We start from the raw sequence: 24777 nt of genomic DNA, 5'->3' as shown, positions 1-24777 counted from the left end.
TTTCAGTTCTCTGTCAAAAGAGGCCAGGACACATGAACATGAATGTGAAAGGCAAAAAAATTAAAATAATTCAAATACTCTGACTCCTAATGCACTACACCCATTTCCTTAGATACCATAGTCATCTGATGACCATTCTCAATTTTATTCCATTACCACACATACAAGATAGTCTTTTAGACTATTATACTTTAGTTAACCACATCAAACTCAGATATACCCTTCTATATCAGAACAGGACTGCTTCCTAACTATGCTTTAAAGAATATACTCCACCAGTTACTGGAGTATTAATCTGTATGTCTTTCCTACATATTCTTTAAAAAAAAATATTTTTATTGATATTTTGGAGAGACAGGAAGGGAGAGGGAGAGAGAGAGAAACATTGATGTGAGAGTGGAACATCAATCAGCAGCCTCCTGCACACCCCCTACTGAGAATCGAGCCCACAACCCAGGCATGTGCCCTGACTGGGAATCGAACGGAATCTCCTGGTTCATGGGTCAATGCTCAACCACTGAGCCATGTTGGCAGGGACCAAACTCTCCATTCTTAAGGATTTGTAGGTTCTCAGATTTTCAGAGTAATCTGTAATATATTTTTCTTTCAGTGAACCAACCAAACAATATGTATTACCTACTATCATGATGATTAAAAAAAAAAGAAAATAAGCAAGTAGGAATCCATTAAATTCCATCTTACTATTAAGTGCCCTCTATACTATATATATATATTATATATATGTATATATATATGTGTGTGTGTGTATATATATATATATTTCTTATATTCAGCATAATTGAGGTTAATTTTAGGGCTTGGAGTGTCTGAAGGAAAACTGGCTCCCACTAGAAGTCCGGAGTTAATTCTCTTCTGTCCTTCCCTCTGTGAATGTAAAGGTTTCAACCTTGAAAGATGAATATCGCGAAGGGTGGGGAGTACAGAAAGGTTATCTCTTAACTAAAACTAAAGACTGTTTTTATGAAAGTTCCCAAAGCTTGCTGATGATATGTAAGGATCTAGATTCTGGGAGAAAGGGATACAAAAGCATATATATTTGTAAAGGAGTCAAAAATCTGTTTTAAAGTGTATTTGTTTATACCCTGTGGGGAGTTTCTCTTCCTTCAGGTCTTTTGAACTGAAAGGCATCAGGTCCTGCCTAAGTTTGTTGCTGCCTTCAGTTAGGGACCTCCCTGGGTCTAAGCAGCCACTGTTACCGGCTACAGTGAGATTCCCTTCACTACTGTGGATAATGCTCTGTATTTGTGCAAAACTTAAGATGATTAAAAATTAAATGCCATTTCACAAAGCAAGTATTTCAAAACATCAAGCTAATTAACCCAAAAGAATTTGTTAATATCTTCCTTGAAGGGGAGGGAGTTGGGGCAAAGCCAGCCAACTGAAGCACATCAAAGCATTAAAGGAAACCATCACTCACCAAAGTGAGACTTCTGGAGCGAGAACTGCTACTTCGACTCTCCAAACTGCCCCCTCTGCTCAGGTCACTGAACCTGCAGCTGGGTGACAAATCAGAGTCCATTTCCAAAGAGTCTGATTTCTGGTGGTTTATAGGCATCCCCACAGAAACGATGGCCAACGGCTTGATCACAGGAAGAGGGGAAGGGGCCAGTTTTCCATTCTGAAGTCGTGGATTACTTCTAGAGAAATTAAGCACAAGCAACAAGGGTTAATGAGCTTAGAGAGTAAATGCCTTATCCCCCAAATGAAAGGCTCAGCATGAGTAAAAGTATTCCAGACACAGGACCTCGACTTTTTTTTTTTTTTTAAATATATCTTTATTGATTTCAGAGAGAGGAAAGGAGAAAGAGAGAGAGAGAGATAGAAACATCAATGATGAGAGAGTCATTGATCGAGCCCACAACCCAGGCATGTGCCCTGACTGGAAATCGAATCCCGATCCCCTGGATCCTAGGTCGATGCTCAACCGCTGAGCCACATCCTGCTGGGCAGGACCTCAACTATTAAGACAATTAGGAACCTTTCAGTCAACTAGTTTGGTGATCCTCATTTCCATTTCTCCTTTATATCCTTCTCCACTATCAAGATGCAAGAATTATTATTATTAATATATTTTTATTGATTTCAGAGAGAGAGGAAGGGAGAGGGAGACAGAGAGAGAAACATCAACAATGAGAGGGAGTCATTGATCAGCTGCCTCCTGCATGCCCCCTGCTGGGGATCGAGTGCGAAACCCAGGCATATGCCCTAACCTGCAATCGAACCGCAACCTCCTGGATCATAGGTCCATGCTCGACCGCTGAGCCATGCTGGCCGGGCAGAATTATTTTTAAGGAGAGAAAGATAAACTAAAATTACTTTGGTGCAGATGTATCGATAGAATAATGGTCTGGCACCTTCCTTTGCACTTAGGGTCTGTACTTTCATGCTCTTTCACGCTCAGACTCAGATTCTCCCTGTGTGGTTTATGAATTCTAGTCTTTTCTGCTTCAGACACCACAAAATCATGGCTCCTTTCCCAGTTTCATGACAGTTCAGAGTTTAGTTGAAGTGACAAGAGCTAATAAATTACTATGCAAATTTGTTTGACATCCCTGAGATTCTAGAGTCTTTGGAAGCTCTGATCCTACTGCATTTTCTACATAAAATATTAAGGTCCCATAATTTAATACTATCAGGAAGTTCATGTTTTTACTTTCAGGAAAAAAATACATTAAAACTGTCCCCTATAAGCCCCTCAATTTCATACAGTCCACTGAATCTTTTTTTAATTGAATTTATTGGGGTGAAATTGGTTAATAAAATTTTACAGGTTTCAGGTATACAATTCTACAACACATCATCTGTGTATTGTATTGTGTGTTTACCACCAAAAGGAAAGTCTCCTTCCGTTACCATTTATCCCCCACTTTACCTTCTTCCACCTCTCCCCCCCTTCCCTTTGGCAATTGCCATACTGTTATCTGTATCCATGAGTCTTTCTTTCTTTTTTTAAAAAAATAAAGCACAATCACATTGAAAGTTTGTTTTTGTTTTTTTTTTTTTTTAAAAAATTGATTTTAGAGAGCGGAAGGGGGAGAAAGAGAAACATCAATGTGAGAAACATAGATTGGTTGGTTGCCTCCTGCATCTGCCCCTGGGGATCAAACTGCAACCTGGGTTTGTTACCCGACCAGGAACTGAATCCACCACATTTTGGTGTATGGGACGACATGATGCTCCAACCAACTGAGCCACACTGGCCAGGGCCAGTCTTTTTCTTTGCTTAGTCCTTTCACTCTTCTCACCCAGCTCCCAATCCCTGCCCACCCCCCCACCACAGGTGTCTGTTGTCTGTATCCATGAGTCTATCTCCACTTTGTTTATTTTGTACATTAGATTCTACATACAAGTGAAATCATATGGTACTTGTCTTTCTCTGACTGGCTTATTTCACTTAGCATATTGTCCAGGTTCATCCACGCTGTCACAAAAGGTAAGATATCCTCCTTTTTTATGGCCAAGTAGTATTCCATGGTGTAAATGCACCACAGCTTTTTTATCCACTCATCTACTGATGGGCACTTGGGCTGCTTCAGATCTTAGCTATTGTAAATAACTCTGCAATGAACATATGGGTGCATATATTCTTTCCAATTAGAGTTTCAGGTTTCTTCGAATATAGTCCCAGAAGTAGAATCCCCGGGTCATAGGCAGTTCCATTTTTAATTTTCTGAGGAAACTCCAAACTGTTTTCCACAGTGGCTGCACCAATTTGCATTCCAACCAGTGCACAAGGGTTCTCTTTTCTCCACACCCTCACCAACACTTGTTGATTTGTTGATAGTAGCCATTCTGACAGGTGTGAGGTGATATCTCATTGTGGTTTTAACTTGCATTTCCCTGATGATTAGTGGCTTTGAGCATCCTTTCATATGTCTATTGGTCATCTGTATGTCCTCTTTGGAGAAGTGTCTATTCGGGTCACTTGCCCATTTCTTAATTGGATTATTTTGGGGGGGGGGTGTTGAGCTTTATAAGTTCCTTATAAATTTTGGATATTAAGTGCTTAACAGATATATCAGAAAATACGTTCTCCCATTCAGTGTGTTCTCTTTTCATTTTGTTGATGGTTTCCTTTGCTGTGCAGCAACTTTTTAATTTGATGTAGTTCCATTTGTTTATTTCTTCCTTTTGTTTCCCTTGCTCGAGGAGGTATATCAGAAAAAATATTGCTATGAGAAATGTCCAAGATTTTACTGTCTATGTTTTCTCCTAGGATTTTTATGGTTTCAAGTCTAACATTTAAGTCTTTAATGCATTTTGAGTTCATTCTTGTATATGGTATAAGAAGGTGGTCTAGTTTCATTTTTTTGCATATATCTGTCCAATTTTCCCAACACTATTTATCGAATAGTCCTCTGACTCTTTTGGTACTTTACTTCGGCCTCTGAACAGACAACTGAGTTCAACAAAATCTTACAGAAGGCCAAGAAAGACTAATAGAAAATAAGCCTCCTGTTGATTACCTGTGACCTGATATTTGGTAAGTGACTTGATAGATGCTCATATCCTTTCTAAACTGAAACTACTGCCAGGTTGCCTTACTACCCTCTTTAAGGATACTGAGGGGCAAGTGAGCTAAAATAACCATAGGTACAACTTGGTGTGTGTGCGAATGTATGTGTGCTCATATATGTATTCTTTTTTTTTTTTAATTTATCTTTATTGTTGAAGGTATTACAGGTGTCCCATTCCCCCCCCCCAATTGACCCCCTCCACCTCGCTCCCACCCCTTCTCCAGGCCTTCACTGCGTCATTGTCTGTGTCCATGGGTTATGCATATATGCATACAACTTCTTTGGTTAATCTCTTCCCACCCTCCACCCCTCTTCTCTCTTCCCTCTGAAATATGATCATCTGTTACATGCGTCACTGTCTCTGGATCTATTTAGTTCATCAGATTCTTTTGTTCATTAGCTTTTTGTTAAAGAAGACCCTTCAACATTTCCTGTAGTGCTGGTTTGGTGGTGATGAACTCCTTTAGCTTTTCCTTGTCTGAGAAGCTCTTTATCTGACCTTCAATTCTAAATGATAGCTTTCCTGGGTAGAGTAATCTTGATTGCAGTTCCATGTTTTTCATCACTTTAAATATTTCTTGCCATTCCCTTCTGACCTGCAAAGTTTCTGTTGAGAAATCAGCTGACAGTTGTATGGGTGCTCCCTTGTAGGTAATTAACTGCTTTTCTCTTGCTACTTTTAAGATTCTCTCTGTCTTTCCTTTGGCATTTTAATTATGATGTGTCTTGTTGTGGGCCTCTTTGGGTTCCTCTTGTTTGGGACCCTCTGTGCTTCCTGGACTTGTAAGTCTATTTCTTTCCCCAGGTAAGGTAACTTTTCTGTAATTATTTTTTCAAACAGGTTTTGAATTTCTTGCTCTCTTTCCTCTCCTTCTGACACCCCAATAATACGAATGTTGGGCCTCTTGAAGTTGTCCCAGAGGCTCCTTATGCTATCTTCATATTTCTGGATTCTTTTTTCTTTTTGCTCTTCTGGTTGGGTGTTTTTTGTTTCTTCATGTTCCAAATTGCTGATTTGATTCTCAGTGTCCTCCACTCTACTGTTGATTCCCTGTAAATTATTCATCGTTTCAGTTTGTGTACTTTTCATTTCAAATTGGTCCTTTCTTATGTCATTGATTTTCTCAATTATTTTCGTCATACTCTTACTAATATCCTTGAGCGTCCTTACAATCATTATTCTGAACTCTGTATCTGTTAGCTTGCTTGGATCTATTTCATTTAGTTCCTTTTCTAGAGATTTCTTCTGTTCTTTCCTTTGTGACATGTTTCTTTGCCTCCACATTTTGGCTGCTTCATGGTGTTTGTTTCTGTGTATTAGGTAGAGCTGCTATGTCTCCTGGAATTTGTAGAGTGGCTTTGTTTAGTAGGTGTCCTGTAGGGTTCAGTGGCTCAGTCTCCCCAGTCAACTGAGCTGGGCCTTCTAGGTGCTCCCCTGTATGGGCTGTGTGCACTGTCCTGTTGTAGTTGAGCCTTGGATGCTGTTGGCGTCACTGGGAGCAACTGACCCCCAGGCCAATGGGCTGTGAGGACCAGCTGCAACCACAGCCAAAGAGCTGCTGTGCTGGGGACACCCCTATGGAGCAGGATTTACTTCAGTGGCCTTTGGTGTTCACCAAGTGCGCCCCTTGAGTGTGTCACTTGTGGATGTGGTAGGGTTGTAATGCAGCGTAGTTGAGTTTGACCACCAGGTGCACTGTCTCTCGGACCTCCCAGGAGGTGCAAAGTCAGCCTGTGCCAGTGCCTTGCCCAGGGCCACCCAGCATGAGCTACTCAGCAAACTGCAGATGGCTGCTACTTGTGCTGGGCTTGGAGATGTCCAGCAGAGGCCAAGCTATGAGCCAATGCAGGCTGCCACTAGTGCCAGGCCTGGGGCCACTTATCACGCCCTATGGGGCACACCGCTGCTTGTTTGAGAGATTTTAGGAAAGTCCTAAGCATGAGGCTGGAGAGGCCACTTGCACAGAAAAGCCCTTGGAAACGGCCTGGATGAGCTTGAAGGTAGGGAGGGGCGGGACCTCCGGGAATCACCAGGGCAGGGCCAAAGGTGTGTCAGGTGCTGGAGATTCAAATATGGTGCCTGCCTGCCAGCTGTGTGCGGGGCAGACTCACCAAAGGAGCAATGGCCTCTGCCAGCTCTTAGGCCTGGGAGAAAGCTACCCCTCTACCTCTCGCCCAGATTTCAGGCAGCTTAGTTCCTCCCCAAGTTCCTTTCAAGATGCTGCCCCATGCTGGGGCTCAGAGGGAGTGCATCTGAGTGAGTCCATGCGCGGGCCCTTTAAGAGGAGCTGCTGGGGCTCCCGCAGCCTCCACAACCCTCAGAGACAGTCCCCGCTGGTCCCCCACCACCGAGATTCCCTTCTGGGTTTCGTGGCACTGGGTGTGGGCCTGCAGCCGCGTCCCCACCCTTCCTACCACTCTCGATGCTCCTTCAGTTCCCTGGTTGTAGGGCTTCTGTTCAGCCAGATTTCAGGAGGCTCTGAGTGATGGTGGTTCTGCATTTTAGTTGTAATTTTGATGTGGTTGCGGGAGGAGCTGTTACCTACACTGCCATCTTGTTCTCCTCTGTCCTGTATTCATTTTTAATAAAAATGTGACTAATTGTAGAGAAAGCCCATTTGGTACTGAACACCTTTAGGGGGACCTTGTCATTTAAGACTACTGTGAAATCTTCTCAGAGAAATCTGAAGACATTAGAACAGATTAAAGAAGAAGTTATTCCTTACCCCATTTTTCAGTTTTATCAGCATAAGTCGCATGGCAATTTAAGACAAGGCTAGGGAACAGAAGATTCTGAGCATATATATTTTCTGTAAGTTGCCACTATTCCCAATGGTGAAAAAAGACTTAAGAAAATGTTATAAGGTTAAAATTTGTTTAATAATAAGAGAGCCTAAGCAATAGACAGACTTTATATAAGCCATCTACACAGCCAATAATATGCAACTCAGAAGTTAAGGTATCCTTGGTGAAATTCTCCACAGTATTCAGTCTAGTAAGTTAAATGCCTAATGTGAATTTAGTATATACACACACAGTGGACATGTAAGTGTGCTGATGACAGTGGCTGGTGAAAAAGCAAGGCTAAGGCAGATGTGGATGTCACAGCTATCTTCCTGCAACCCGTGAGCAGCTGGGGCCCAAGAAAGGTGGAACAGGAAATGCAGAGAGGACAGACCAATGCTTGGATTCCTTTTGGTGTGTAGATTCCTGCCCACTGACTAAGTTCTAATTCATTCCTGAACTAAGTAAATCACTGCTTCAAGGAAGGTAGGGGGTTGAGGAGCAGTAAGTGTTTCCCCCACACAACGGTGAGATGAAAGGGAAGTGAACACCCATTCACCTACACCACGAAGGAACCCAGCGGAACCACCTAATGGGTGGGAAAGGGTTTGGAGTTTGGCTACGGGTCTGTGCAGTCGGAGCCACTATGGAGAGAGCAGAGTTTTCTGAAGCGGAAAGGCAAGGAAGCAGCTTTCTTATCTGCTCCACCCTGGAAAGGGAATGTGATGAGAACAAGGGGAGGGGACAAGAAGCAGATGGGTCAGACAGCAGTGACCACAGCTGTGAGTCTATGATGGTCATTACCACTTTAAATATTTAGTTTCGTTGTCCAAGCAAGGGATAACTTTTTGGGTTGCAAACAGTGCACACTCTAAAAAGTGAGACCAGGGTCAGACTAAGATAGACCCATAGATAAAGAAACTGACTTCTACCAGGAAAACAGAACAAGCATCACTAAGAAGTCATGACAAGCCTAACACAACAGGAGCAGAAATGTGAGCCTCATGTGTTTTTCTGTTTATTCTCTTATACTTCCTGTGTTTATTTTTCTTTATTTACCAGTAACATCTATTTTTGTTTGGAAAGTCTGGTTTATCCATTGAGCAAAGAGAACAAGGAGAAGGTTACAAGGGATCTACAGTCTTAGTTAAATCTACATCTGCCAAGCATGGCTGGTCAGGAGGCAGCAGCTATCTAAACTGAAGGTGCTGGAGGATCAGGTGGGGATGAAGTTAGTCTGACTGGTGAACCCTCTAAAGTGCATGCACTAGAGCCAAGAGAGCTCCTCTTCCTCATCTTCCCCTGGAGGTTCCAGAAAGACCTGGAATGACCTGGATGGTATGTGTAAAGCCCTCCTTCCACCATCACCTCACTCCATCTAAGTTCCAAATAGTCACAATCAGGTCTACAGAGCAGCCCAAGTAACTAAGTCTTTCCATTATTCACCTGAAAATTCTGGTTTCACCAAACCCCAAGGATGAATTATGCCAGTCTAAGACCTGTCCACAGGCACAGTGGCTGTCAGCTTCGTCACACACAAAGCCATCTTGGGCTCCTCCCTCTTCCCCGCCATTCACAATCAACCAGCTACCAAGCCCTGTTGCTTCTTCCTGTGCAATGCCAGTTGTATCCACTTCTTCTCTAGTCCCACCAGTCCAGTTCTGTTTTACCACATGCCTACATTACGGTGATAGCCATCTAGTTGTTCTCATGTTTTCACTCTTCTCTGTACTTTTCCTTTATTCTTCTCTGCTAGATTAATCTTGAAATACCACTTTGATGTCACCACTCTCCTAAAAGCAATCAACTTTCACCCACTCCCCATAGGCTTCAGAATCAGTTTCACGCAACCAATCAGTACTTGCTTCAACTTGAGCTCTAGCTTCCTTTCTAGACTAACCATATTCTTTTAATGTTTATTGTTTTCCTGCTTCACAATGAGTAGATTCTAGGTAAGTAATTCTGCCCCATGGCTCCAACTCTAATGGAAGATGAATGGGTAAACTGTATGCAGTGCCATCACAGGGACAATGGGAGCACAGAGGAAGGTGTGCAATACTTCCTGAGAGGGTTCAGAGACTTCACAGAAAGGTGACAACTAGGCTAAGCCTTACGAGATGTGTTAGGTTTAAGGAGACTGCTAATTAAACAAACCGATGGGCACTCCAAACAGATAAAAGGAATAAACAAAGGCAGGTTCCCTAGGCCTAGTTCCCAGGAACTGAAAATATAGAATTCCATGGGAGGTCCATTGTGGATAGAGCATTTTTGTGGTTTCACTTTTCATATTTAAATATCTGATCCAACTTGAATTTATCTCAGTGCAGAGACCTACTTCCCCATCCCTAAGCCAAAAAGGGTTCCTAATTACTCAAATGACAAGTATTGAAAAATTAATCTTTTCACTGTCTTGAAATACTGTATGTTATTTTATACTAAATATTTATATGTCTTAGATTCTATTTCTGAAATTTCCTGTTCTGCTCCATTGATTTTTCTATTTGTTAGAACTCAAAAATACAAATCATGCACTAGCAGGTTTGCCTCAGCGGTTAGAGATTCAGCACACGGACTGAAGGGTCATGGTTTGATTCTGGTCAAGGGCATGTACCTCAGTTGTAGGCTTGATCCCGAGGCCCCGATTGGGGCATGTGTGGCAGGCAACCAATCCATGTGTCTCTCTCACATCGATGTTTCTCTCTCTCTCTGTCTCTCCCCCTCCCTTCCACTCTTTCTAAAAAAATCAATGGAAAAAAGGATTAACAACAAAAAAATCATAAGGTGAAAATTTCAATGAATCTACCTATATAAAAATTAAGGAAGCCACAGACAATGTTAACAGAAAAGTGGCAGGTTGGTAGAAGGTGTTTACTATGGCTAGGAAAAGGCTAGGAAATATATGAAAAAAAACTCTTTAAAATCAACATGAAAGACAGGAAACTCATCCATCAGGGGAAAAAAAAAAAAAGAACAAGGACTATGATTAGAAAGTTTACAAGAGAGGAAACCCAAGTGACTAAGAAGTGTATGAGAGAGGTGCAGCCTTATTAGTAAACAAAAGAAGTCCAAGTTAAAACTAACATAAGACATTACTTACACCTACTGTATTGGCAAAAATTAGGCAATTAAAAACAACAAATATCAGCAAGGATGTGGGGAAACTGGAACCCACATGTACTATTTTTGGGAGTGTTAAACTAATACAACCATTCTGTAGACTAATCTGGCACTATTTAGTGAAATTACGTATGTTCTGTGAGCCCAAAATCCCACTGCTCAGTATACTCCAGAGGAAATCTCTCTCAGGAAAGGCGAGGAACACGTGCGAGGATGCTTATCATAGTGTTGCTTGCAGTATAGTAGTGCTGGTAGCAATCTAGGTTCATAACCCACTATGAACTCTAAGAACAAGTAGAAACCTGGGAAATGCTTTTACTGTGGAATACCGTGCATTAGTCTGGAGCAATCAAATGGACAATGGCATGCATACATCTTAAAATGTGTTGAATGAAAAGTTACAATAGTATTCTTAGCACAACTCCATTTATATAAATTGAAACCAGACACAACACTGTATTTTACATCCAGGAACATATGCCAATGGCAGGGATGAGTAGGTGAGTGGGGGGCACCACTTGATTGTACTATATGTAGTATCACTGTCATTCACTGAAGGCCTCTTGCTTGTCATGCAACCGGCTCCTACTGCTGGAAAACCGGAAAAGGATGATTTGGGTTTGAAGAATAATGACTTATCAGATCATTTTATCACTCGGGAACCTTCGAAAGGCCCAGTATCTAAGATGATGATACAGAACAGATGAGTTCTGATTTAATGAAGAAGAAGAGAAGACAATCTGGAAACTAGGGGTAATTTCGGAGGGAAGTGCTGACGATGGCATGGTTTTAATAGGAAGGAGAAAGAAACTCTGAAGATGAACTTTTCTTGGATCACAAGTGAGCTGAAAATTTACCAGGGAAAGGTTGACCTGATCCAATTTACAAAAGAATCTAGGCTGGAACTATAACTATATTAGGTTTCCTCACATTCAACTATTAGGCTTGGTACCTAGTAGGTGGAGGGAAGGAAATCATATCCTTAGATTGCCAACAGGAGGCTAAACAAAATCACAGGGGTGATTACTGTCTATGCTAGTTTTGAACATAAATAGGAAACTTATCTACCTCAGCCAAGTGATGTGGAACTAATTTTGCTTATCATGTCTGTAATACAGTTTAAAAGAGAACTGCTCCAACTCATTGCCAAGCTAAACTTTTCACAAAGGAGAAGATCCAGGTGGGGGTCCTAGGATTCTGAACCCCATGGCCCCATGATACAGGTTTATAGACTCTCATCCCTATCTAGTAATCCACTGTTTATGACAGTGCTCAGGTACCGGCAGCAGGCGCACAGCTTAGCGAGGAAAGGCACAGAAATGAGCTTCTTAAAAATCTCCCCCCTCTCCTTCCCACGTCAGGCTCTGCACGAGGGCAGGATCAATGCTCCACCTAAGCCTTGCTCTTTGATCATCTCATTCTCTCCTACTTCCATTCACAGGAATTTTATGAAGATTTGTTCCCAAATCTAGAAAAACCACCTTAGGACAGAAATTATCTTTAACTCTATACTGTGAGAAATCCTCTGATGATTTAACAACCAAGCCATTATAAAAAAAAAAAAAAATAGGTTTTTCTTGACCTTCAAGAACATTAAAAATGAAGTTTTATAGTGGGAACTGTTTCTGAGTCATAAATGGGCTTTTTCATATGGTTAAGCAGTGGGTGAAAATAAAGAGGATGACCATCTTTAGTGGAATGTACACACTCTTTGATGAAACAGTCAGTGAAAACAAAATAGCCATTGTTGGCCTTAATGTTAGTAGCTCTCGACAACATTTGTTCATTTCAACATGTATTGATGTGATAGGCACTTTGCTCTGATTTACTTGAACAAAGAAGATGGGAGTCCTACTTTTATAGTTTCTACCTGGTTCTGTGTTAATTCCTATAACATGTGTTAACAAAAATGAGTTTTATAACAAGAAGTTAACTAGGTGATGAAGCTATGAATGCTAAGACTCTTTTATATTGTTTTATTAACCCAATTCATAAGTTAAAAGGAAACTGAGTACTGAAATTCTTTCTTTTATATTATTCACCTTTGATTAGGGCTTTAAAACATCCTCGACTAAATTAACCATTTAATTTCTCCCCTAAAAACAATTTACAGACAAGCTCCATAAAAATGACTTTAGTTACCACAGTACATCTGATAATTCTGAGCACCACTCAGTTGTAGCTCCAGTTTTACACATTAAGTACTGTCTCTGTAACCTCCCATCCCTCACTGTTCCGAAGATGCGCATACAGCTGTGTGTACTCTACTAGCTGACCTAATAGAGAGATACAAGTAATTGTTGGTCCTATAGTTCATTTTCTCCTATTTTCTACTGTCCAAAACTTTGCTAAAAATAAAACAAATACTCAGTCCAACATTCACCAGTGAATTTCAAGTAGTACTTAAATCATCTTTTTAAAATCCTGGATTATTTTTGGTACCACAGGCCTGTCAGAGCTGGCACTTTTCATTTTCCTAATCTATGCTGCCAGGGAACCTATCTGTAAGAACAGAGGGCTTTAAGTGTCTCTTTAGAATCTGCCCTAACCTTATCTCTTCAACCTTCTTTTCTGCAATATAAACCCTTTATTTATAAACATTTAGGGTTTTCCACAATATAAACCCTAAATGTTCTGCTCAGCTGTGAGCCACATTTTGATTGCCTCCCCTGTCCCTCTCCTCTCAGTCTTCAAAGACTGGTTCATAAACTCCACCAGACCCTGCCAAACCTTCCTTCACAGTGCTACTCTTCACTGACCTCTGCACCTTCCACCCTCCATCCTTACTGTTTATAATCCACCATCTGTTAACTATGTAATGCCACTCTGTCATGCAGATACAATTGATCACATCAGGTTTTTTATGTAACTAATTCTTTTTTCCTCAATTAGACTATAAGCTCCTTGTAGGCAAAGTTCTCTCTCTCTTTTAATGTAGCCACAAAATATTTGTCGCAAAATATAGACTTAATATCCATCACTTAAAAAAAATTTGTATTTAAAAAAAATTTTTTTTTAAATATATCTTTATTGATTTCAGAGAGAGAGGAAAAGAGAGGGAGAGATAGAGATAGAAACATCAATGATGAGTCATTGATCGGCTGCCTCCTGCATGCCCCTGACTGGAGATCGAGCCCACAACCCAAGCATGTGCCCTGACCGGGAATTGAACCCTGATTGCCTGGATCCTAGGTCAATGCTCAACTGCTGAGCCACGCCCGGCCGGGCTGTATTTTAAAATTCTAAAACCATCTTATTTTTTGAAAAAAATTACAGTACTTAAAACAGACCTTTGATCTAAAAGAAAAGCTTATACACTAAGGAGTGTTTCAAACATGTTCATATTGTGGTGACCATCCTCCTGCACACCCCTCTACTGCACATAGAGGCCAAATCCTTCAAATTTAGGAGAAATTACTCTCATTCGACCTATAGCCTTTACTCAAGGGCAAGTGGGAAGCAGAAAGGGGGCAACTTTAAATACAGCCATAGAGGGGATGCTTCACTTAGCTTCACAAATAATATGTGAAAAATTGGCATCAATAAATACACCAGACCCACTAAACCAGTAATGCTTCCAAATGTTAACATGTAATAAATATCAATATGAATCCATGTACATGTACATCTGCAGATGCAACCCATGACTAAAATTAACTTCAAAAATGGATCTCCATACAAACAGGCTGGAGTAAAATAAACATGTAGTATCTTTTCTTTAGTTTGGGCTCTTTCTCAATGTTAAGAAAACAAGAACCTTGGAAAGAAAAGACTGCTTCCAAAAATATTCACTTGGCAAACTAGCAAAGTAGGACTGTCTTCCTGCACTGCAAATCAAAGGGAGATCCACCTCAGCTTGAGGCTGGTTGGTGCTGGGAGGGCTGGGAGTACAAAGTTAGTTGTATTCTGGAGTTTTCAAATGTTGATGTGCTCTGTGGTTTAGCATGTTTCATGCTGCCTTTTCTCTGATTGTTTTTTTTTCTCTTCTGAAATGTCTTCAGTAAGAATTTAGGACCTTAAGCTCTAATTGGCACTCAAGGGTATTAAATACAATTAAACATTTTAAAGGCTAGTAATTTTACTTCTCCAGAGCAATTACCATGCTTTCATTTAGGTTTTTTTTTTTTTTTTTTTTTTTTTTTAGAGCTCTTTCTGAACAATGTAGAAAAACAAGGTTGATTTCAGACTGTCTCAATTGTGAATAGTTTCAACTATTAATAGGAGGCAGTATTTTCCTCAGGGCTATACACCACATGAAAGTACTGATTCACCTACACAAGCAAACAAGTTCAGGATAGAGGCCTTGCCTAGGCAGGCTGGTCCACAGGCCCTGAGGGAAGAAGTCTGCTACTACGTTTGCTATCTATCATTGAACAGAAGATATGGAAATTAGATTTTCCTAAAGTAAAACGGTACTTGAAAACAACCTGGCTAGATTTCAGATTAGTTCATGGTGACAAAACATTATGACCCAGGAGCAAGCACACAGACAAATACTATCAAGGGGAAAACCTTGCAAGTGTTTGCAAAGATAGATCTTCAAAATTTTATTCTTAGCTCATTTAAAAAAAAATTGACATTCTATATGCCAATTGTATTTCTGGATTCTTTAGCAAATTAAAAAAAAAGAAGAAAATCCCAGTTTCAGTTCTTCTTTTGTTAAACAAGTTTAAGTGCTTTCTCTATTTATTCAGAACACCCATTGAGTGCTACTCTGGTGAGATAAAATGCAGTACTTCTTACTTGGAAGTAATAATTATACCTTATTGTTTCATAATGTTGTTTTTTCTAAGAAGCTCCAAATTCTTAGCTAAATTTTTCATTCATCTTCATAATAAAAACAGAGCTGACTTAGAGCATGTTCAGTTAGCACTGGAATTTATAACCCCTGGTTAAACTGGAAGCACCTATCTGACTTACGTATCTTATCTCAAATTGAACAGATTTAAATCCAAGCCAGGGGAATGCACAGATCACACAAGACCTTATGCTGGGTCAATCCACTGCATCAAACATTAACCCTATCCTCCAAAATGTCTTTGCTAGCCCTGTTCTGGGAAAGGGAATAAGAATAATTAACCTGTGGATGTGTATGCAGAGGCTCCCTTCTCCCCAGACTCTTCTAGTAACAAACTGCTCAAATCACTCATTTCAAATCCAGGCCTTTGGGTACAAACTCATATCCCAGTTTTAATACAGAGGAAGAGATAAGAGATTTTCAGCACTTTTTCAAGAAATGGGTACAACCAAATGTTTGTTGAAAAACTGGATGACTCCAACTAACAGTTAAGATGATACTAACATAAAAAAATTCAAGGACTGCCTGTTAACCTCTCTGGGAGAAAACAGAGCACCTTTAAGCAGCTCAACAGTAGAATCTGATAATTACTTAAGTCATGACAAAGGCCTCCTGGTAAACCTCACCACCTTGGAAAACCAAAACAAAACTAACATCCTGATGAAATGAGAATTAGCTGAGAAATACTATATTTAAAAACACTGTATTTTTATGTGAATTTTCAAGTTGACTATTTTTAAAAATCATGTTAAATTATAGTTGGCATACCATATTAGATTAGCTTTAGATATACAACACAGTGATTAGAGATTTATATATCTTACAAAAGTGATCACCACAATAAATCTAGTACCCATCAGACACCATACATAATTATATTATTGACTATATTCCCTATGCTATAGTTTACATCCCCATGACTAACTTTATAACTTGCAGTTTGTACTTAATCCCCTTCACCCCTTTTGCCCATTCTGATCCCCACCCCCCGCCAAATCTGGCAACCATCAGTTTTTTCTCTGTATCTAGGAGTTTGTTTCTTCTTGTTTGTTTCACATAAAAATAAAATTATATGGTATTTGTCTTTTTAAGTCTTATTTCACCTTAGCATAATACCCTTTTGGTCCATTCATGTTGTCACAAATTGAAAAATTTCATTCTACTTAATGGTTGAGTAATATTCCATTGTATATATGAACTACATCTTCTTTATTCATTAATCTATCAAGGGACTCTTACAGTTGCTTCCATACCTTGGCTATTGTAAACAACGCTGCAGTGAATATAGGGATGCATATATTTTTCAAATTAGTGTTATGGATTTCTTTGGATAAATACCCAGAAGTGGAACTGCTGGGTATAAGTAGTTCTATTTTTAATATTTTGAGGAACTGCCGCTGTTTTTCCACAGTGGCTGCACCAATTTACAATCCCACCAACAGTGTCCAAGGGTTTCCTTTTCTCCGTATCCTCGCCAATACTTGTTCTTTGTTGACTTTTTGATAATAGCCATTCTGACAGCTATGAGGTGATATCTCATTGTGGTTTTGATTTGTATTTCCCTGGTGATTAGTGATGTTGAGCATCTTTATATGCGCCGGTATGTCTTCTTTGGAAAAGTGTCTATTCAGGCCCTCTGCCCATTTTTTAATCAGATTGCTTGGTTTTTTGATGTTGAGATGTAGGAGTTCTTTATATACTTTGGATATTAATCTTTTATCAGATGTATCATTTGCTAGTATCTTCTCCCATTTAGTAAGTTGCCTTTCCGTTTTGTTGGTTTCCTTCACAATACAAAAGCTTAAGGGCCTGCAATTATTAGATTGAATCACATGAAGTTTTCATTAGTATAGTTCAAAAATAGTCGAATATCAGTAATTTTATATGGTTAACGTAATGTTTTTGGAATTGAACTGATAATTAATAATGTAAAAGAGTGAAGTATTTCTTGAAATGAAATTTTGGTTTAAGTATGGTTTTATTACATATTGATGCTAAAATGTTTTTCCTCAGAAGATACCTCTAAAATCACAATAGGGATCAACAGAAAAAAAATGTCTAATATACAACACATTTTCCTCACATACATTTTAAATACATATGATTTATAAAGTGAAGCTGCCTGCATTAGCAGGATGCTCAGTCAGCACATTCACTGGTTATCTAGCGTGTGTGCAGGACAAGTTAGCATATAAGGAAAGTGAGGTCCAAAGCCTGCAAGTTGATTTGGCAAGTCAGAAAGAGCTGGATCTAGGTCCTTAGCTCGCCACTCTAGAATAAGGCTTTCTAAAACTTTTTTGTACCAAAACTTCTACTTGACATTTGGCGTTTTTGGTGCCCTTCCCTTGTTTGCGCCATCGTATCTCTGTCTTCATCTTTCCATCCTCCTTCCTCAACCCTGAACATCCTGCTCAACTTCAAGTCGTTCCTTCAGTATACAAATGTCTACTGCACAGTAAAGCCAGAACACGGATCTGCCATCACAACCCTGCACATACACCTACAGTGGTAAGGCCCCAAAGTCAAGGCTGAACTCCTCCTGATCATCAAGGCCACAATCCTGCCCTTCTAATTTTCCACTATCCTCCCCTTGTGGCCCGCCCAGCTCCAATGTTACATTCTCCAGCAGATGTTCCGACACCCACGAAAGAAAGTATCTCTGTCCTCTGCTCCCAAAAGATTTGCAGGCCTCTGCTATCAACTCACATTTGACATCTATTTTCTCTCCTTTACTGGATCATAGTTTCTCAGGGTCACGGAACACGCCTTATTCATTTCTATATTCTCAGTCGTGCCTCGTATGGTAGGAACTTAAATGTTCATGAAAGCTCTTCAAATCTTCTGAATCTTTACAGAAAATATCATATGCACCATTTTGGAAGGCAGAAATCAACCAAACTTACCAGTTTAGTCTAGTATAAAAGAGCACAGGCATTTTTTTCCACACAAGATAATTCCTTTAAGTAGGTTGTGCAAAATAAACTATTTCAAATACACTCACTGAATTAGATTTGTAAAGGAAAGCTGTGGTGAATCATTAATTCATAATCTCCAGTTTCAAGGTCTGAGAGGGGCTAAGACACCACTTAGTCCTGCCCCAAATTTTACTGACGGAGAAACCAAGTTCCAGAAAGTTCCTTAGGATCACAAAGCTATTTGGTGATGACACCTGAGGTGGATCCCCTCACTTACGGTTTAGTACTGCTCTTTTTCCCAAAGCAAGGCCCTACTGACCTGTTACTTTAAAAAGATAAATTATAAGCTGCAAACATAAAAAACAGAAGCATAGGTCTAGCTGGTGTGGCTCAGCAGTTGAGTACTGACCTATGATCCAGGAGATCGAGGTTCGATTCCCAGTTGGGGCACATGCCCAGGTTGTGGGCTCGCAGTAGGCAGCCGGTCAATGACTCTCTCATCATTGGTGTTTCTATCTCTCTCTCTCCTTCTCCCTTCCTCTCTCTGAAATCAATAAAGACATTTAAAAACAACACAATAAAAAATGCACATAGAAGCATAGGAGAACTAATTTTGTGTCCTAACAGTCTTCAAATATCACTGAATGAATAGATGAACACTCCAGGCCTTTGGATCAACAACTAAAATAAGCAGAATATTAAATATTTCAAAGTACTAATCAGATGACTAGTCTCCTAGAAGGAACACAGAAGCCTGAAAGGGAAAATAGGGAAAAAAAAGCAAAACAACAGAGTGAATATTTGAGAAGGAAGATAATATACAAACCGAGCCCTATAAAAATAACTTAAGCTAATACAAAAGAGAATAAAGTGGCTGAACAGATATTTCTCCAAAGAAGATCTGTAAGTGGCTGACAAGCACATGAAAAGATGCTCAACATTACTGGTCATCAGGGAAATGCAAATTAAAACCAAAATGAGATACCACTGTATGTCCACCAGGATGGCAATTAAAAAACACACACACAACACCCTTTGAAAAGTCACAAGTGTTGGCAAAGACGTGGAGAAACTGGACTCTGCCTACATTGCTGGTGGGAATGTAAAATGGTGCAGCCACCATGGAAAACAGTTTGGTGATTCCTTAATAGGTTAAACATCAAATTACTATATTATTGAGGAATTCGCTCTTAGTTATAGACCCAAAAGAACTGAAAACAAGTGTTCAAACAAATGGTCATAGCAGAATTATTCACAATAGCCAAAAGAGGAAACAACCCAAATGTCTATGAACTGATGAATGGAAAAACAGATTGTGGTACACCCATCAATGGGATATCATTCAGTCATAAAAAATGAGGTACTGATACATGCTACGATAAGGATGAATCTTGAAAGTATTGTTAAATGCAACAAACCAGACACAAAAGGCCACATATTGTATGATTCCATTTATGTGAAATATCCAGAACAAACAAATTCATGAAGACAGAAAGCTGATTAGTGGTTGCCAGGGGCTGGAGTAGGGGCTGGAGTAGGGGGGAAATGAGGGAATGACCCCTTAATAGATACTGGTTTTCCTTTAGGGGCGATGAAACAGTTCTGGAACTAGATAGCAGTGATGGCTGCACAACACTGTGAATATACTTTTTATTACACTTTAAGTATGTGTTGTTTATTGAATGTTAATTATACCTCAGTAAAGATATTTAAAAAAAAATTAAAAGGGTGGGAAAAGATACATTAAACAAATATTAACAGCAGCATTGAAAAGATCACTTCTGGCTATATTACGTGAGGCAAAAATCCTCAGTAGTGATAAAAGTAACTATGTAATAACAAAAGTTCGTTTCCTATTAGACTTTGTATATCTAACAATATAAACTTACAAATGCATATTGTTAGATATTAAAATATAGTTGTATGCACTGGTAATCTCAGAGTACCAGATATTGTCAAATCTCCCATTATAGTGGGATCTTTCAATATAGCTCAGTTACTGACAAGTTAAGACACAAAGTTAGTGAGGAATAATGCAATTAATAAAGTTCATTTAAAGAATATCTGTAGACCTCTACAGAAAAGAAATAAACATATATAATGTGAATGTACTTAATGCCACTGATTTATACATTCTAACATGATAAATTTAATATTATATGTATTTTACTACAATAAAAAAAAGAGAGAGAGAAAAAATAAAGGCTTTATGGTGCTAGAGTCTTTGAAATATTCAGTCTGAAGATACACGTTCATAAAGAGCTATCACATCCCGCTCCAATAAGGCAAGGCAGAGTGTTCTGCCCGACATATTCCTTTACCTGACTGCATGGACTATAAACCCAGCACCTACTTTCTTAAAATAGGTTTCAAGATTAATGCTGCGAGTCCTGAGGAAGGACAGGGCATTATTGAGAGGTGCAGCTTCACTATAGTTCTCTACAGAAGCTGTTATCAGTGACTCCACTACATTTGACCTCACTGTGTTAGTGTGAACAGAGGCTTTTCTACAAGGGCCCCTGGACTCCCTCAAAGATCTAAGAAGGGAATGCTGCAGGATATCAGAGGGAGAGTTACAGAGCCCATCCTCCTTAGAGCACAGCTAGGAAGCCACCTCCACCATCACAAGAGCATGGAAACTGAAATGAAATGCTGCCCTTCATTCACCAGCAAAGGAAAGAGCTCAAGTTCTGGGATGCTCCTAGGATTCCCTGGCACCTACCTCCAAATGGCCTCCGTGCCACTGGCAGCTGTCCCACAACCATGCAGATAAGATGCACTTGAACTTTTTGTTCCAGAGGATCTCCTGTTCTCTGCTCCACTCAAGCCTTTCACCTCTCTCCCTTCAGGCTTCAAGGCTTCCACTCCACCTCTTGTAGTTATTTGAGATGATCTTTAGAATCAACACAGGGTGTCACAGGGTGACAACTATAGGCTCCTTAGGTGTCTGAGAACTTTGGAACCAGGGCCAGGTGTATCTTCAGCTCCTGAGGAATGCTTACTTGATCTGGTTTTAATCAGTTTGGGCCATATGGCTGTTATCTAGATATGTTTGTATGCTCAATGACTAGCTCAGTGCTAAACACACTATAGGTGCTCAAACAGTCTACAAATGTGACTGAATGAGTTAATGAACAGCAGGGACTGCACCCAAACAGGCAAATCCCCCCTGCCACAAAGAGGCCATCATGAAGTCAAACACACTGAAATTTTCTTAAAAGCATCTCCCCTCTTTCCAGCCTTCTCTAAACTAGCATTCTCACTTTGGCTTTCTGATCTCTAGTTAGGGAGAAAAATGTGTTACTTTTAAATGATCAGCATCCAAAATTTTCAGAGGAAAGCTCATTTAAAGTGGTATTACCAAGAACTATAAAATGGCTATTACTGGCCTGGGCAAGAAAATACACAAGATTCCATACATACGTTGTCAAGTTTGGCAAGAGAGATTTTAGACAACTTCCACCCTTCCCACCCAATCCCAAGTAAATAGGGCATTTGTTTGTATTTCCACATTGACCTCATGAAGGAAAATACCTCCTCCACCTAGAAAAACAATTTAACATTCAGACATGGAACTTTGAGGGCAAACGTTGTAGTGTATGCTAGAGCACTATGTAGAGCTTAAAAAAAAATAAAGGAGAAGAGTATCTTTAATAAAGGTTTCTCCTAAGAGCATTTTCCTCAAGTTTACATTTATACCTAGTTTAGTATTTCTATATTTTTCAGAAATACAGGTTAAAAGCATCTAGCCTTTTCTTTTTTTTAAGTTCTCCATGAGAGTTGTAGCTAGAAGGAGCCTTCTTCTTACCGTCTCCAGAAATAGACCTGAACGTTTCACTCTGTTTAGGGGACACACACACACACACACACACACACGTCATTTTCCTTAACTCGTTTTAAGTTTTTTGCTCTGCACCAACTCTTTTTAACTCTAGCAAAGAGTTAAAAGTTTTCTGAGGTTAGTTCCTGCGGTTGAAAAGAAGAAGAAGAAGAAAAAAAAAGGCTAGATGCTTAAATTTAGACCCCGTGAAACAATACTGGGAGAGTTTCAGAGCCTTGGAGAAATACTGGAGTTTATTTTATTGCCTTTTGTTACATTGCATCAAACGGACCACATTTTCTTCTCTCTTTAATCCCTCCCGCCCCAGCTCATTGGCAGATCCTACACGTGCCTGCGTGATTCACTTACCTGTTGGGGGTCAGGGGTTGTGGAGCAGGGTGGGGACGAAAATCTGTCCATTTTGAGTGGACCTAAGTTTAGCAGGTGGCTTTAGCCACCTCCTGCCAACTAGGCTCCCACCCTCCTCTCCTGATAAGGGACAAAGCGCCCAGGGGAGTTCGACGGCCACGGCGGCAAGTGGGCGACGACGCCCTCACAGGGCGCCAGGAAGGGCGGCTGGGGCAGAGGAGGGGTGTTAGGGACCCCGGGACCGCTCTGCGCCCAAAGCGAAACACGTATCACGCACCACCATCACCGCCCCGCAACAGGACAACCTCCGAGCAGGAAAACGCCGCGTCCTCCACACCGCCCACGACCAGAGAGCACCCGAACCCCTGAAATCCCCAAAGAGGGACCAGGCTTCCCTTGAGCGAGGCCACCGGGTTGACCACGGTCCTCGGATTGAGCCAGTCTTCCCCAACTTCCAAGACACGGGACAAGCGGTGTGGAGGAGAGGAAGAGCGCGCAAGAAGAGATCCACGCAGGACGGCACCGCCGGGAAGAGTGAGAAGCGCAGGCAGCGAGTCACAAGACAAGGGGGTCACCCTTCTCTAGCTGAAACCCACCCGACTGAACCTCCCTGGTCACACTCCAAATGCCGCCCGGCTCACCGACGTGCCAACGGAGGCGACCGGCTGCCAGGACGTAACCCCGCCGCTGTAACCCTGCCGGCGATAGAAAGGTGCCCGCTCACCTGGCAGGAGCCCTGTCCTCGGGGGCCGCCGCGTCCACCCAGACGGCCGCCGGGAGCCCTGGCGACGCGGGACAGCCGGTCGGCTCGCGCGCGTCTCGCCAACAGCCCCGGACCGCCCGCCCGCGCGCTCGCACCCCCGCCGCGCGCTTCCCTGGGGTGCGCGCGCTCCCACGCTGCCGTGCGCGCACTCGCCAGCTCCCCCGCCCCGCGCTCGCGCGCAGCGCACCGCCCGGCCGCGCGCGCCCCTCCGCGCCGTCCCCCAGCCTCCAGCGCTCGCTCGCTCCCGCGCGCCGCGCAGCCCTGCGGGCGCCCACCAGCCGGGGTCCCGAAGGGCGGACGCGGAGCCTGCGCCCGGGCTGTTTAAAGGGACAGGCCCCTCGCAGGAGCTGCCCGCGGCCGCCTCTCGCAGGGTCCTCTGTCTCCGAGTGAGGTTTGAGTTGGAGACCGCCTGAGGGAACCCCCACCCGTCATCTCCGAGTTACATAGACGGAGAAAAGCAACAGGGGCTTGAGCCTGAAGTTTTGAAGAAATGGGACATCCCCCCCCCCAGCCCCGTCAGCTTTGAGATATTATTTTTTTGGTTGCTGAACGATAATAACCATTATGTATCGAATACTTATTACCTTCGGACAAGGCACTTAACATACTCACATTATTTCATTTAATCCTCAGAACAAACCCCTGATTTCTTCTCCTCACTTTACAGAGGAGGAATCTGAGGAAAACAGCCTCAGAGAAGTGAAAAAACTCGTCCAAGGTTTTTTTGACCCCATTGCTTGGTGCTATTTTCTCCTTGACTCTATCACTGGAAATATCGACTGAGGTAATAGCCGGTTGTGGAAGGCTTTGTAAGGCGGTGGGAGTTAATGTTACCGGCGTTTCCATGGGGTGGCACAACTCTCTAGGGAGGGAGAAAGCAAGAGCTAGGTTTTATTAATTGTAGGATTTGTTATACACCCAAATGGCAGATGTTATAATCACCTGTATTCCCAAATGCTCTTTGTGTTTATCCCTGTTTCACAGAGAACTCAGGAAGGAAGTGGCTGGTTGCACAGAATGGCTGAGTCACTGGCAGCTCTCAGGGCTGAGCCCCAATTCCTGAGTCCTTACATCATTTCTGTGCCCTCCCCAGAAAGAGATACCTGATTAAAGGGAAGAAAACTTTTTCTCTAATAACACATTGGCCTCGTCTAACTCCCTGCATCTTTAATTAATGTTGGCAAAGCACTTTAATCTACCCAATGTGCTAGTTAATTAAGCAAGTATTATTATCCCCCTCTTTCTGGACCATATCCAGGAGAGAATCAATTCTGTCCACAATCCTTGATGAATAATGGCCTAAGCTTTCTGTTTATGTTCTCCCCCCCCCCCTTTAAGTTTTGTTCCCTATTGAGTTAAATACCAATGCATTTATCATGCATTGGCTAAGTAAAGGTTAAATAATGTTAAACGCCCTGGATGAGAGGTAACATAGGCAGCCCTGTCTTTCAGGAACTCAGATAAAGAAAAAAGACACTTTGATAAGTGCTTCCCAGAATTTTTTTTTAAATTTTTGTACTTTTTGCTTGGTTAAGCTTTTACTGTATAAACATATTTCGGCTTAGTTCTTTTTTAATTTAAAATTTTAATTTCTACATTTTTTGTGTAAAATTTTAATTATATACAATATCTTTTCTTACAGGTGGAGAAGAAGGAAGAAATTGAAGGATGAT

General features: G+C 41.2%; 1 protein-coding gene across 1 annotated transcript in view; it reads right to left on the bottom strand.

Annotated features, from left to right (window-relative positions):
• Positions 1-23205, bottom strand: part of PROSER2 (proline and serine rich 2) — a 43381-nt gene extending 20176 nt beyond the window's left edge. The window contains exons 1-2 of the mRNA XM_081161935.1: positions 23066-23205; positions 1439-1658 (exon numbers count right to left, since the gene is read on the bottom strand). Coding sequence (XP_081018061.1) covers positions 1439-1576 — 138 coding nt within the window. The 5' untranslated portion in view covers positions 1577-1658; positions 23066-23205. The remainder of the gene's footprint in view (positions 1-1438; positions 1659-23065) is intronic.
• Positions 23206-24777: the final 1572 nt, after the last annotated feature.

This window comes from Miniopterus schreibersii (assembly GCF_964146895.1).
Source record: "Miniopterus schreibersii genome assembly, chromosome: 1".
In the NCBI taxonomy this organism is placed as follows: Eukaryota; Metazoa; Chordata; class Mammalia; order Chiroptera; family Miniopteridae; genus Miniopterus; species Miniopterus schreibersii.
This window is presented reverse-complemented; position numbering and strand designations above follow the sequence as displayed.